The sequence below is a fragment of the Mustela nigripes genome, chromosome 1 (assembly GCF_022355385.1).
Source record: "Mustela nigripes isolate SB6536 chromosome 1, MUSNIG.SB6536, whole genome shotgun sequence".
Taxonomy (NCBI): Eukaryota; Metazoa; Chordata; class Mammalia; order Carnivora; family Mustelidae; genus Mustela; species Mustela nigripes.
In genome coordinates, this window is record NC_081557.1 from 179612849 (window position 1) to 179628466 (window position 15618).

The window sequence follows — 15618 nt, forward strand, 5'->3', positions numbered from 1 at the left end:
TCTGCTGGCTTTAGGCTTTATTTGTTTTTTTTTTTTTTCTATCTTCTTTAGGTATATGGTTAGGTTGGTTATTTGAGATTTTTCTTGCTTCTTAAGGTAGACCTGTATTGCTATATATTTCCCTCTTATGACTACTTTTGCTACATTCCAAAGGCTTGGACTACTGTGTTTTCATTTTCATTTGCTTTCATGTACTCTTTGATTTCTTCTTTGATTTTTTGTTGACCTATTCATTGACTAGTAGCTCTTGCTTCAGTGAGGGATAAATGGGGCTCAGACAGAGCTCTGGATGCTTCAGGTAATAAAGTCAAGTTTTGTTCAATGAAGAACCTCTTAGTGTGGCTTTAAATCAGATTATGAATCCTTTTTGGAGTGGACTGAAATGCTTTATGACTTTTTTTTTTTTTTATGAAAACTGGAGTAAAGATGGAAGTGTATACTTTGCCTAGCAACTTTAGTCTGCTGGAAACTAACTGTAAATGCAGAAATAAGAAAAATGCTTAGGAAATCAGAACAGCTACCCAGAATCAAGTATTAGAACTATTGAACATTCTTTAAGAAAGGGTTTCATGGGGCACCTGGGTGGCTCAGTGGGTTAAGCCTCTGCCTTCGGCTCAGGTCATGGTCTCAGGGTCATGGGATGGAGCCCTGCATCTGGCTCTCTGCTCAGCAGGGAGCCTGCTTCCCTCTTTCTCTCTGCCTGCCTCTCTGCCTACTTGTGATCTCTCTCTCTTTATAAAGAAAAAAAGAAAGAAAGAAAGGGTTTCATGCTCTCATTTGGAATCACTTTATTTTACATATGGGTCTACAGACTTTGTCATCTGGATTCCAAAAATATAGCAGATAAGTGAGCCTACAGAAACTGACCACAAGAAAAGATGCTAAGAACTTAATGGAAGAATTAGATGGAAAAAGTGCAAATCAACACAAAAACTAAATATATATACATATTAGGTTGGAGGCAAAAGGCTGAGTGCACCACCATAGCCTCTGAACCTTCACAGCACTAAATCCATTTTACTGATGTTCAGTAAAAACTGAATACGATAAAGTTGAAAGTAAAAATTGTGCTGTTGAGTTAATTAATCAACTCATTAATCAAGTATACATTCACTGGGTATGCACTATGTGTCAGACCCTTTGCTGGTTGCTAGGATAATCAATTTACATCCATCCCTCAGTGACAAGATGTTTCAGGAAGAAAAGAGCTATCTGAGAAAAGTTTTTTGTTCTCTAAAGTGGTAAACAATGTATAAAAATATAGTCTAAAATAAGTTTTCTGGAAGATGGTTTAGTCAAATCCCATTACTGAATGACTTAGAAATAAGTCAAACAATTTTAGGCATCAACTCATTCTTTGCACTTAGGTCCAGCCCAAAGACCTTCTTATTGTTAGGGAAACACTCCAGAATTGTTCTTACTTCTGGGTCTTTGCTCTCAATGTTAGGCCTGTCTTTCCCAGATCATTACATTTTTACAATTTGCATTTCTTTTATGTCTCTGCTCAAATATTACCTTATCAGAGAGGCTTTTCCAGACTATTCTTATAAATTTGGCAACAACACACCTCCACCTCCTGAGGCCCAGACTTTCTCATCTTCTTTGCCATACATTACTTTCTCCACAGCATCTGTCATATTAAAATTGAGCACCCATTTACGATTAAGAACCTAGATGTCCATCAACAGATGAATGGATCAAGAAGATGTGGTATATATACACAATGGAATATATGCAGCCATCAAAAGAAATGAAATCTTGCCATTTGTGACAACATGGATGGAACTAGAGCGTATCATGCTTAGCGAAATAAGTCAAGCAGAGAAAGACAACTATCATATGATCTCCCTGATATGAGGAAGTGGTGATGCAACATGGAGGCTTAAGTGGGTAGAAGAACAAATGAAACAAGATGGGATTGGGAGGGAGACAAACCATAAGTGACTCTTAATCTCACAAAACAAACTGAGGGTTGCTGGGGGGAGGGAGGTTGGGAGAAAGGGATGGGATTATGGACATTGGGGAGGTATGTGCTTTGGTGAGTGCTGTGAAGTGTGTAAACCTGGTAATTCACAGACCTGTACCCCTGGGTATAAAAATATATGTTTATAAAAAATAAAAAATTTTTAAAAAACTAAGTTTATAGGAGAGCATTCAGATTTAAGGTTTGAAAAAAATCATTTTGGAAATAGTCAAATTTTCATGTTAAATTATATTCATAGGTCAACTCCATTTAATTTTATTAAATCTATTAATCTGTATAATTTTAAGTGGATGTTATGCTCTCTTTTAATACTTTCACAGCATTTTCAAATTTGCTAAAAAATTGTTTTGTTTGCCAAAGTGAGTAGAATTATTCTTATCCTCTTGCAGAAATGGCTACTTCATTGCTATATAAATATGTATGGATACACAGAGCAGTATTTATATTACACAAAAAATGCAAACAACCTAAATGTACAAGAGTAAGATGAAATCACTAAATAAATTGTAGGGCACCAATTTGATGCAGTATTCTGCACTCATTAACAAATTTGGTTTTGGGAGGTTAGTGTGACAGGAAAAAGCTCATAATATACTACTAAAAGACAAAGGGGGAATGCCTGGGTGGCTCAGTTGGTTAAGCATCCATCTTCAGCTCAGGTCATGATCTCAGGGTCCTGAAATCAAGCCCTGCATCAGGCTTCCTGCTCGATGGGGAGTCTGCATCTCCCTCTCCCTGTGCTGCTGCCCCTGCTTGTATCTTTCTCTTTCTCTCTCTGTTTCTCAAATAAACAAACAGAACATTTAAAAGACAGATAAATAAATAAATAGGCAAAATTTGAAACTGCATTTTTAGAAATAATTGGTATAGTTCTAACTTTTGCTTTATGGCTCTAATTTCACTTGCCTATACCTATATAGATCTGCATATATTTAGATAGTTATTGGTAAAAATGGGAAAGAATTCCATCATAATATTAACTTATCCTGAGAGGTGGATTTTTTAGTGATTTTGAGTTTTTAATTAGAAAAAGTATCATGTTATTTTAAAAATAATTACTGACGGATGCCTGGGTGACTCAGTTGGTTAAGCGACTGCCTTCGGCTCAGGTCATGATCCTGGAGTCCTCGGATGGAGTCCCAAGTCAGGATCCCAGCTCTATGGGAGTCTGCTTCTCCCTCTGACCAGCCCCTTCATGCTCTCTCTCACTCCGTCTCTCTCTCTCTCTCTCTCAAGTAAATAAATAAAATCTTTAGAAAAAAGATAATTACTGATGCATGGAATTATAAATTACTTTGCTATTGTATAAAAAGTTTTGAAATAGTTAAAAATAAAAGTACCATTTTTCAATAATCAGACATTCCTGACAGTAGATTATCTATGTTCTTAGGGTTCTTGGCCTGGAGGAGACCATTAGATGGTTCCTCTCCAGGTCGTTGTGATTCCTTCCCATCTCCATGACCAAAGTACTCTGCACATCACAGAGGGTTTGCTTGGGCAAAATGCGTATGTTTTTCTGAATTTGGTATTAGAACATTGATTTGGCTTATTATGATTAGATTTTTTAAATATTATCATACCACTTTTGACATGTTACAGATAAAGAGTAAAGCAAAGTATCATTTATATCAGTTTTGAATACTTTATTGATAGTAATAATAGACTATCTCAGTTTTAAAAAGACTAATGTTGAATAAAATCATTCTAGCAATGAAGAGTTTAATGAAAAGAGTATCCTCTAAGAATACTTCTGGGTGTTCTAGCTTCTAGCACAAAAGCATATTTTGAAAAGATGGACGTAATGGATGAATATACAATGTTGTTCTCATAGATACCCCCAAAACCTGGTTCGTAAAAAATATATATAAAAGATAAGAAATATTACTGCTTATCTTAAGTATATAAAATATCATCTAGAAATAAATTTCCCTCTTCACCATATATAGGCATAATGTTAGTATCTACCATCTGCTTCAGTATCTTTTGTGTGTGTTTGTTTCTAGAATGTCAAATAAATATGTAACATGACAACTCAAACCTGCATACTCAGGTCTAATTCAATAATTTAGATCAACGTATTTTAGTTGATTTAGAGTTTAGTTCACAGGTACATTATTTAGCTTCTAAGGCCTAAGAGAACAGGATAGGCTTGTTGGTTTGTTTTGTTGTTTTTTTTTTTTCTTGTCAAGTATTTTAAATTTTAAAAGGCAATCAAAAGTCACAAAGCAGAAAGTTCAAGTTCAAGTTTAGTTGGGGATTTTTTTTTTCAAAGAGATAGAAAAACTTCCAACTTTAAAGCACTGAACACACAAGAAATTATTTTAAAATGGATTTCAAATCCATATTTTAACCATTAAGTAAAGTAAGTAGAATGAACACATGAAATAAGTAAGATGGATAAAGAAGATAAAATCAAAAGGGAAGGAAGAGCCAGCTAGAATCTTCAACTGGGGAGAAGAAGTGAAAAAGAAGAAGCAGGGAGAAAGGCTGGAGGAGACTGAAGGCAAATAAAATGAGAAAAACAACTTTAAGTAAATGAGATAGATGATATAATTATCAGTAATATATAATATATACATTTATAAGGGGCACCTGGGTGGCTCAGTCAGTTAGGCATCTCATTCTTGATTTTGGCTCAGGTCATGGTCTCAGGACCCTGAGATCAGCCCTGCACCAGGCTTCATGCTCTGGGTGGGGGGGTGGGGGTCCTACTTGAGATTTTCTCCCTCTGCTCCTCCCCCACTAATACACCTGTGTACTCGTGCTCTCCTCCCTCTGCCGCCGCTCATGCTCTCTCTATCTCTCAAATAAATAAATCTTTAAAAATATATATACATATATATTATGACTGTTGATAACTATATCAACACCTAATATTTATGCCACTTTTTTAAAATGCTTATTAAGTCCTCTCATATATTACCTCTTTTATAATCCTCATCACAACTCTAGGAGTTAGATAATTGTCTCCACTCCAATAAATGAAGGGAACAGTTCAGAAAATACGAATCATCTGACATCACTGCCAATAACAACCACCATATTAATAATAGCGATAGTAGCAGCAGCCACAATAGAGGAGCAGCAACTAATAATTGTCAGGCACCTAATATGTGCCAGTCACTGTGCCAAGAGCATAAAAGTATGTCACCCTCAAAACAGTGCTCTGAGATAATTATTATTTTTTAAAAGATTTTATTTATTTATTTGACAGAGAGAGAGAGATCACAAGTAGGCAGAGAGGCAGGCAGAGAGAAAGAGAGAGGGAATGAGATAATTATTATTATCCCTACTTTACATGTGATGCATGTGAGGTTTGAAAACTTTAATAACATGCCCAATACTGAATAGAAGCAAAATCGGAGGGGGAGACAAACAATGAAAAACTGTGGACTGTGAGAGAAAAACTGAGTGTTTTGGAGGGGGGTGGTGGGGGGTTGGGTGAGCCTGGTGGTGGGTATTGTGGAAGGCACTTATTACATGGAACACTGGGTGTGCTGCATAGACAATAAATTTTGGATCACTGAAAAAATTAAGTTAAATTAAATTTGATTTAATTTAAAAAAGAAGAAGAAGAAGAAGCAGATCCAGAATTCCAGCTGAAGCAATCTGACTCCCAAGTCTTAAATGCCTTTTCTCTAAGTCCCAGAGCTGGCACTTCAATCCATACCTTCCTACTCCCTACCTTATGTTCCTTCCATTAGGAGAGAAAGAGAAAGGCTCACACCTTACACCACTCCCCACCCCTTCATGCAGTAGGATTCTGGGTCCCACTATTTACTCTGTCACTGATGAACTGGCCAAATTCTTCTTCCCCTGCCCAACCCATGTCCAGGCTTTGTGATGCCAGAATTTAATGAAAATTGCCATTGCCAATGCCATTGCCATTGTTAACACTGTTGCTTCAGTACTTAGGCATGGAAATCCACAAACAGACCTGTCTTCCATCTTTGAGTGCCCTTGGGACCCACATATTTCCCAGTTCAGTTGAGCAATCAAAGGAAGTTGTTCAAGTAGACAGAGTAGTGATATAAAAAGATTTAGATACCTGAATTTCAAAAACTTGTTATTGTTCAGATGAACTTAAATTTGAGATTCAAAAGTCCGCCTCCTCTATTTTTACACAATAAGAAGAATCACATATATGCACAGATAAGGCATACAATTAATCATGGGGTAATCTCTGAATAAAAGGTATATCTATTTATATTGCCAAAAAAACATTGAAACCTTAAACCTGAACGGGCAAGGCTTCCAGGTGTCAGCCATGCTACTTTAAAAAAGAAAAAGATCTTATTGTGGGCCCAGATATACTATGGAAAGGGGGGGAAAGAGTACCTAATATGGAATCAAGCAATCTATATCCTCAATCTACGATATACCATTAATTTTATCTGTGAAAATGGGCAAGTCATCTCTCCTCAGTTTTCCTATGTGTAAAAGAAGTGTTAACTAAATCTTTTACAAATCTAACCTTTAGTGTTTCTGCCTAGTTGAAGTGAGTACTCAGATACCATAGTCTGTGTGGGGAGGACGGCAGGGAGAGAAAGAATATGAGAATAAGAATTTAAATGAGAATGAGAAAGAAAAGAAGGAGAAGGAAGAAAAGAAGTCCATAGCATGGACTTTAAAATTCTTTAAAATCTAGAATTCATAGCATGGTAAATACTTTATAAGATGACCCTGTTTTAAGAGTTTCACTATCAGAAGTAGGGGTTTTGTTTGTTTTTTAATGAAAACCCAAATTGGAGATTTACTTTATTGTGATATCCTCTTTTGAAGAACGATCACTATCTCATGGGAATCTAAGACTCAAAGATTGAAAAATCTTGGATTTTGAAGAGCAAAGACATATGCAAAAAGTAACAATGATTGTTTCAACATACATTCTTATATAGTTACACTTAAAGAGTGTCCTTCTTTTGACAATTGGTGATCTATGTCCCTGAGAAGTGAAAGGAGATGTATTTTATGTACTAGATAATAGTTCCTTTAATATAGGCAGAATAAACTTTTCATGTAACTTCCTTTTTCTAGCTGACACTTTTTGCTGATTTATTGCAAGCTAAAGGATAAATATATGTATATGTTTACACAATCTGGAAAGCATCTCTCTAGTTGTAAAATGGTAAAGACACTACTTTCCATCATTTTCTCTCATGTATAAAAGACTAGTTTTACTCTTTGAGTGCAAAAGGAAGGTATCTTTTAAAACTTCTCAAAACCATTCTCTAACCGGATAATGTGGGTTTTTTTTAAACTGTGTATTTCAGGCCCTGCTTGACACTCAGAATCTTTTGCGTGCACAAATCACAAATTTTACATTCAACCTGGGATTTTCAGGAAAATTTTACCATACAGGTAAGAAAACGGAAGTTAATTATTCTCATAAGGCCTCTCTGACTACTCTATTTAAAAATTGTGCCTCCTTCTCTTCATACCTTCTTACATTCCATGTCTCTCTCCATTTTTATTTTCTTCATATTATTCAATTCCACTTAATATATCATTTTTTAACATTTACAAAATGTGGATGGTTTGAAAGTTTATTCACCATGCTCTAATGGCCTAACAGCTTTCCTTTTCTACTGAACTGTAATTTACATAGATAAATGTGCATAAGTATTAAATGTAGTGCTCAGTGAATTTTCACAAAGCAGCATGCCCATCAAGAGAGAGAATGGTACCAAATCCCACCCCCCACAAACCGCCTTGTGCTTCCTCACAGCCACTAGCTTCCCTCAAAGAAATCCACTACCCTGACTTCTAATATCACAAACTAGTTCTCATGGCTTTGAGATGTGTGTAAAAGGATCATACAGGAAGGACTCTTCTGTAGCCACCTTGTTTCACTCAACATTATGCTGGTTTTACAGATATTACTGTATTTCTTCCATTTTCATGACTGTGTTGCATTCCATTGTTGGGAGTATACCAAAATTTCTTTATTCTGCTCCTTTCCAATGTAGATGGTTGGGTTTTTTTCTAGTCTTCAGCTTTTTTCTTTTTTTTAATAATCATATTAAGAACATTTTTGTACCATCCTTCAGAGAACATAACTACTCTTTTCTGTTGACTGTCAACTAGATGTAAAATTTTTGGTTATATAACACACTTATGGCCAACTTTAGTAGGAAAATGACAGTTTTTCAAAAATGGTTCTATCAATTTACATTCTCAACAGTATATGAGTTTTCCTGTTATTCTACATTCCCACTAATATTTGATATTATTTATCTTTTTAATTTTAGCCTTTTTGGTGACCTTGTAGAGATATGTTATGTTTAAGGAACTTTTCTCTTATGAGCAGTAAAACCGAACATGTTTCATATATTTATGGGCTATTTGGATATCTTCTTTTGTGAACTATCTGAGATTTTTTTCTATAGCATTGTATGCTTTTACTTATTGATTTGTGGAAATTATTTATATATTCTTTCTTCTTTTTTTTCCTTTACATGCTCTTAATGAGCCTTTTGTCAATTATATATGTTCCAAATACTTTCTTCTATTGTATGGGTTGTTTTTTCACACTTCTAATAGTGTTTTTTGGTGACCAAAAATACTTCATGTAGTCCAGCTCATCTTTTTGTTCCTTTAGTGGTCAACTTTTTGTATCTTTTCGGAGACATCTTTGCATACTATAAGATCATAAAAATATGTTCCTACTTTCTTAAAACTTATAAATCTGAAATCCACCCGGTATGGATTTTTGTGTATGTGTGAGACAGAGGTCAAGATACCCTCTTTTTCCACAAAGTTCTCTAACCGACACCAAGTACTGAAGTGACCTTCCTTTTCCCATTGCACCATAGTGTCATAGCTGTCATATATAACCATATATGAGGACTCTAGACTCTCCTGCTCATTGGATCCATGCCACATCACACTCTTATTTACAGGAACTTTATAACTAATATTAGTATCTACCGGTGTAAATTTTCCAATTGTGTTCATCTTCTTCAAGATTGCCTTAGAAATTCTTGGCCCTTTGCATTTTCATATAAATTTTACAACCAGTTTACCAGTATCCACAAAGAAATCTGCTAGAATTTTGATTAAGATTGCATTAAATCTATTGACTTGAGGGAGAAATGCCATCCTAAATACTGAGTCTTCCAATCCTTGAACACATTTAGGTCATCTTTAATTATACATAATAAAACTTTACTGGTTTTATATTTATTCTTTGGAGGGGCTCTTTGATGCAGTAGCAGATGGTGTCTTGTTTTTATTTCATTTTCCATTTCTTTGTTGATGATATGTAAAAATACAACTGATTTTGTGTACTGATCTTGCATCTAACAACTCTGCTATGTTCACTTACTATTTCTATCATTTGTAGACACTTTTTGGATTTCCTACCTATACATCGTGTCATTTTTGGATTTTAAAAATTGTCCTTCCTCCTTTATGAGCCTTACAAATTGTTTTTTCCTTACCTATTGCACTAACTTATATCTCCAGTACAAAAGTAAATAGAAGTGGTGATGATAACACTCCTGTCTTATTACTAACCTCAGGGGAAATCTCTCAGTAGATTTTTTTCCCATTCTCAAGGGGAATCCTTTCAATAGACTATTTTGTAAACACCCTTTTTTTTTTTTAAGGAAAAAAAAGGATTTATTTATTTATTTATTTATTTGAGAGAGAGAGAACATGAGCAGGGGGGAGGGGCAGAGTGAGAGGAGATGCAGGGAGCCCAACACGGGCTTGATCTCAGGACCTGGAGATCACGAACTGAGTCAAACGCAGACACTTAACCACCTGAGCCACCTAGGTGCCCCTAGACCCTCTTTGTTCACTTAAAGAAGCTCCCTTCTATTCCTAGATGGCTAAGAGTTTTATCATAAATGGGTGTTGAATGCACTTTGTCTATTTTTCTGTTGTCTCTCTTCCCTTACTAAAATGAACACTCCATGAAGGCTTCACTATTGTAACACCAGCAACTAGGACAGTGACTACTGAAAATGAATTAATGAACAAATGACTGAGGGAAAATAAAATTTTTTATTTTAACTATTAGTATTTTTCAGAGAACAAAATTTGACAATGTTGTTTTGTGAAAGAAAATCACTCTAAATATTTAGAATAATTAGAAATGTTCTTTCTCGGGCCCCTGGGTGGCTCAGTCCCTGAAGTGTTTGCCTTCCGCTCAGGTCAAGATCCCAGGGTCCTGTGATCAAGCCTCATGTTGGGAGGAGTGGGGAGTCTGCTTCTCCCTCTCCTTCCTGTTCCTGCTTTCTCTCACTATCTCTGTCACTCTCTCTGTCTCTCTCTCTCAAATAAATAAAATCTTTTAAAAAAAGAAAGAAAGAAAGAAAGAAAAAGAAAGAAGAAAGAAAGGAAGAAAAACTTTAAAGAAAGACATAATAGAAATAGGAGAAAACACTTCTGGCAACTTATTTTATGGCCAATGCTGAATGCTAAAGAGTGACTCTAGCCAACTGCTCTCCTTCCTTTTCGCTTCTGAAAGATCTGTCCTTTTTCCTTACTTGGACACTTCCCACAGCTCACAGTAAGGATGTCTACTACCTAAGCCAAGGAAAGCAGAACACAGAATAAAGCTAAGGCCAAGGCTTAAACAGATCTTATTATCTGTGTATGATATGAAAGCTTCCACAAAAACTTAGCTAGGATTATCTAAAATCAATACAATCACTTTTTAGTGGGAAAAGATGTAAAATTTAATACTCTGAATCTTTCAAAAATTAGAAATTATAATATTTAATTGAATTACATTGTCTTCTTTCTAAATGAGCAATTCCTTCTCCTATTAAAAATTCCATTTTATTCAATCTTGAAGGGAAGGAGAAAAACAGCACTATCATCACAGTAAGACTTTCTTTCAGGAGAGGGTTTCCATCTTGTTTGGTCTATTTTAGTTCTTGAAGGGTTTGGGCAGAAACATAAGAGATGAAGGAAATAAAATCATAGTTCCCTTTTAGTGAGCAAAACTGTATTGTAGGTACTTAGCTAAGCACTTTTCATGTACCTTTTCAATGAAGCCTAGGAGTTAAAGAGTATATTCCCTTGCTTTCTAAGTAGAAATTTAGAGGGGCCCAAGATCATATAGCTAGTTAAGTGTCAAAAATAGTTTCAACGTTAGGTCAGGCAGAGCCCAAGTCTTATGCATTAGATAAACTGGATTTTTATTGCTTATCTGGGAATCCTAGATAAAGGAAGCTGAATGGCAAAGCGTTCCTTCTCTTTATCTATACATTCTTTAGGTTTGTGTATTTCCCCAAACCTTGGAGAACCAACAATTTTGGTAAATTCTAACTGTACCAAAGAATTAATTACCAATGTGAAGAGTAATATTATATTGAAGTAAATGATGATCTTATTTTCTAAATTCCAAATTTGGTCAATTCATGATAGTTAAGGGCCCTAAATTTGGAGTTGTTTAATTTGGGTTAGAATTTATAAGTCAGAGAATAAAATTTGACCATGTTTTGTTGTGAAAGAAAATCACTGCAAAAACTAAGAATAATTAAAAGCTTTCTTTCCCAAACATAATAGAAAAATACGAAAATACTCCTGGCAGCTCAGTTTTTTGTCCAATGCTGAATGCTAAAGAATGACTCTAGCCAGTTGCTGCCTTTCCTTGTTGTTTCTGAAAGATTTCTCTCTTTCCTTACTTGGGCACCTCCTACAACTCAGAAGAAAAATTCCCAGTAAGACACCAGGTTCTGTCCCAACCTTGTCAGTGATGTGGGACAAATTATTTTACCTTTCCAAATACCAGTTTCCTTATTTGAAGAATAGAGTTAGCAGTGGCCCTTATCTCATAAGGTTTTAGTGAGCATTAAATGAGATGATGCTTATAAAACAGTTAACACAATGCTTGACAAAAGGTAGAGTCTCGGGGCGCCTGGGTGGCTCAGTGGGTTAAGCCGCTGCCTTCGGCTCAGGTCATGATCTCAGGGTCCTGGGATCGAGTCCCGCGTCGGGCTCTCTGCTTGGCAGGGAGCCTGCTTCCCTCTCTTTCTCTCTCTCTGCCTGCCTCTCCATCTACTTGTGATTTCTTTCTGTCAAATAAATAAATAAAATCTTTAAAAAAAAATTTAAAAAAAAAAAAGGTAGAGTCTCAATCAATGACAATTTTGAATATCAAAGTAGGAAAAACAGAAGATAAGATACTGATGAGACATAAGTTATTTAAATAGATGCATAATAAAATAATAATTTGCAATAACTCTAAGATTTCAGCATAGTTTTCTAACACCTTAAAAATGACACTTAAAATTGAGGAATTTGATTTCTGGTTCTCTCCTCCTCCAGCTCTAACAAAGGTGGGCAAAATTAGGAGATCACGGGGTGGCAAGCATCCAGGACATCCAACCACAGCTATGTTTCGACTGCTTTTTATCATACTGTTTAAAGTAATAAGCAATAGACACTTGTTCTCAATATAATTAATTCTGATGTAAAACATCCCCAAAGTAGGATTAAATGAAATCAGATCAGAGTTATAAAGGAAAAGGGGAAAGGCATACATTTATGCCCACTATAAATTTATATAAATCTATCAAAGGGCAGACATCATTTGTCTAATTTCTGCATGATTCAAATGATGTATGGCTATTTTATTAACAGATGGCACCATGATATTCAGGAAAGGACAACAAATGCCTGAGCTCTCCTTCTAAAGCTACCTTTCCACTGTCCTGATAAGGAAACTGTGGATAAAGTCCAGCTAGAAAAATGCACAAAGGAGAGATGAGAAGAAAGTTACAGGGAAAGATAGGAGTTACAGGGGATAGGGGATAGAGAGTCAAAGCAGTAGAGGGATGAGTTTTCATAATCTAGGAAGTCTCATCTCACTCTACCCACATTCACTTTATCCAGAGGAGGTGGAAGTCAGGAATGCATTGATTACTGGGAAACCCCAGAGACTTATGCTTCTTTTCAGTAATGGAAAGTAAAACTGCCATAAGTAACCAATGGTAATCTTAACTAATATGGTGTCCTGAGGACATACAAAATGTTAAGAAAGAGGACAGTCTCTTGGATGTAAGTAGAGATGTTTAATTGTGGGGAAACTAAATGACATCATCCTTATGTCAAAAAACTACATATTTAAACAACACCAGTCAATGTAACAAATGCTTCTTCACCATGGCCACCATATTTATCACCTAAAAGGTAGCAGGATCCAAGAAGACCCTGCAATGATTGGGGTCATCAGAGACTCTAAATCCTGAATCCATATATTCATATTCCCTTGGATTCCTCTCTAGACGTTTCCCCTGAACTGTAAAATAATCACTCAGAAGCCCCAAGAATGCTTTTGCCGGTGACTCACTAATCAGGTCAGTCAGTTAATATGATGGCATGGTCAGTTCTTGAGCAGTGTCCCATCTGCCACATAACACCCAAGGGAGATCTTCCCCCACACATCATGCAGTATCATCGTGGAAAAAATAAAACACAAGGAGGCCCTCAAAAGACACAAGGAGAACAAGGGTAAGAAACATAAAATGAAAGGAAAAAGGCACTTTAGATTGCCTAATATGTGTCAGGATTATAGTGCCACTTCCTTCCCCAAAAGAATAAAATAGGTATTGCTTGCTATCCATTGTTTACCTGCATAAATACAGACATTAAAGGGGGTATGTGACTTGCCCACAATCACACAATTCAAATGTGATGGTGGAAGCTACAAATAAACTGAAAACTTCTAACTCTAAAGGCTCTCCTTGTTCCACAACATTTTGGTAACATGAATGTGTGATGAAGAGGAAAAAATTAGGGAACTATAATAGATTAAATTTAAAGGTGCTCTTTATATATAAGGAAAAAAGTTTCTTCATATCAGCTGAGTATTTAACCATATAAAAGTGAAATTAAAGTCTGTCCTTGTTGAAGAATTAGGTCATTCCACTCATTCTACATTACTAATCCTTGTTGTCCCTATATAAATGAGGACTGTGCAGCCTCGTGCTATGCCTTTATCTTTGGTAAGTCCCTTTCACCGCCCAGTAAATCAGGGATCTGATTCTTTTCCTTCCAGTGGGCTCTGCCTTCCTTCCCTTGGAAAAATGAAGAGAAGAGCAGTAGTAGCAGGCACTGCTGCTGGGCCAGGAGAGCAGTCTGCCCTCCCTCTTTAGCCCATAGGGCACTACTGAAACCAGTCATATCAGAAAAATGAAATTTTTGAAAATACAAGAGAGCATTTTCTCCACGTAAAGGGAACATCATTGGAAGAACCTACTATTCTATATCCTAGCAGCTTGTTAGATTCAGTGTTGTGGCTAAATTTTAAGTGTGGTTGTGTAATTTTGTGGAGATTAATATCATCTTATGATACGCCTGGATAGTAGTGAGGCAACCTCTGCGGCTCTCATTCCAGGCTCTGGTAAAGCAACCGAGGGAGTCCTATCCCACTCCAGTTAAAATTGAGGAATTTCTCACCCATTCACCTAAACTGCAGGGAAAACAGAGGAAATAAAATGTGCCCGAATAGGAAAAAACAAAAGAATGACAATAGGAGTTGTCATTGACAACAGGAAACAAGAGTTTCTTGACAGAAAGTCTGCTTCTAGAACTTGAGAGAAAGGACAATCATGAGAAACCCGAGTACCGTCAAGGAGCAGCGTGACTTGTTTACTCCGACTTTACCACTTCTCAGCCTCTTTCCTTCACTTTCATCCTTTCTCCTTTCTTCCGTTCAATTTTCTCTAATCTCCCAAAAAACAATTCCTACATTTCCTTTTTTCCTCCTTATTTATGCCTTGGTTTTCACTAACTACTGAGTAGCTTCTTCTCAGAGCTAATGAGGAACCCAAATAAACTATGGAATTACTTTATTGTGACTTTGGTGTCACAACCCATGCCAGAATGACCTACTGCTGGAGCTCTGCCACTCATTTCTTTATACACATTCTCTTGATTCCATTTCCTACTTATCCCCCCATCCTCTCTAAACTACAGATTATACAGACACTGAACGAGTTCTAATGTCCTTGGGAATGGTTGCATATTTCCATTTTGCAGTAATTCTATACCTATGGCTCATGTTGAACATTTTTTAAAAGAGTTTTGTCACAGTCTCTGGCTGTTCTCTGAGGAACAGGTTTTTCTTTGTTACATTTCATGTTTAAAGCCTTCTGTGTATCAAAGAAAGTATAAATAAATGGAGTCTTCTAAATACATACATGGGCGTGATGGGCAATCGTTGTAACTAAAATTAACTGAACAATCCTTTTCCCCTGAAGGAACTGAAGAGGAAGATGAAGGAGATGACCATCTTCTGGGGTCTGTGGATGAGTTTTGGTGGTTTCCTCATATGTGGAGCCATATGCAACCTCACCTCTTTCATAATGAGTCATCTTTGGTGGAGCAGATGATTCTCAACAAAAAATTTGCTTTAGTAAGTAACTCACTTTGAATATTACATTGAACTGTAGTGTACACTGGCATTAGAAAAACTTGGTATTGGAGCCTTTCAAGGATGTGACTTTTGAATTTGTATTGGATGCTCAATACTATGCCTAAGGCGTTGAGGGTCTAATTTAAGAAAAATTTTACAAGGGTGGAGTTAGGATGGTGAAAAGTAGGGGTTTCTAGGTCTGTGTGGTCCCTCGAATTAATACAGCTGGATCATTATCAAATCATTCTGCAAAATCATA

General features: G+C 36.2%; 1 protein-coding gene across 3 annotated transcripts in view; it reads left to right on the forward strand.

The window, feature by feature from the left end:
• The window catches only part of LOC132002655 (bifunctional heparan sulfate N-deacetylase/N-sulfotransferase 3), a 175653-nt gene that overhangs the window by 45880 nt on the left and 114155 nt on the right, over positions 1-15618 (forward strand). For all 3 annotated transcript variants that reach the window (XM_059377783.1, XM_059377788.1, XM_059377785.1), the window contains exons 3-4: positions 7258-7345; positions 15205-15359. In XM_059377783.1, the coding sequence (XP_059233766.1) occupies positions 7258-7345; positions 15205-15359 (243 nt within the window). The remainder of the gene's footprint in view (positions 1-7257; positions 7346-15204; positions 15360-15618) is intronic.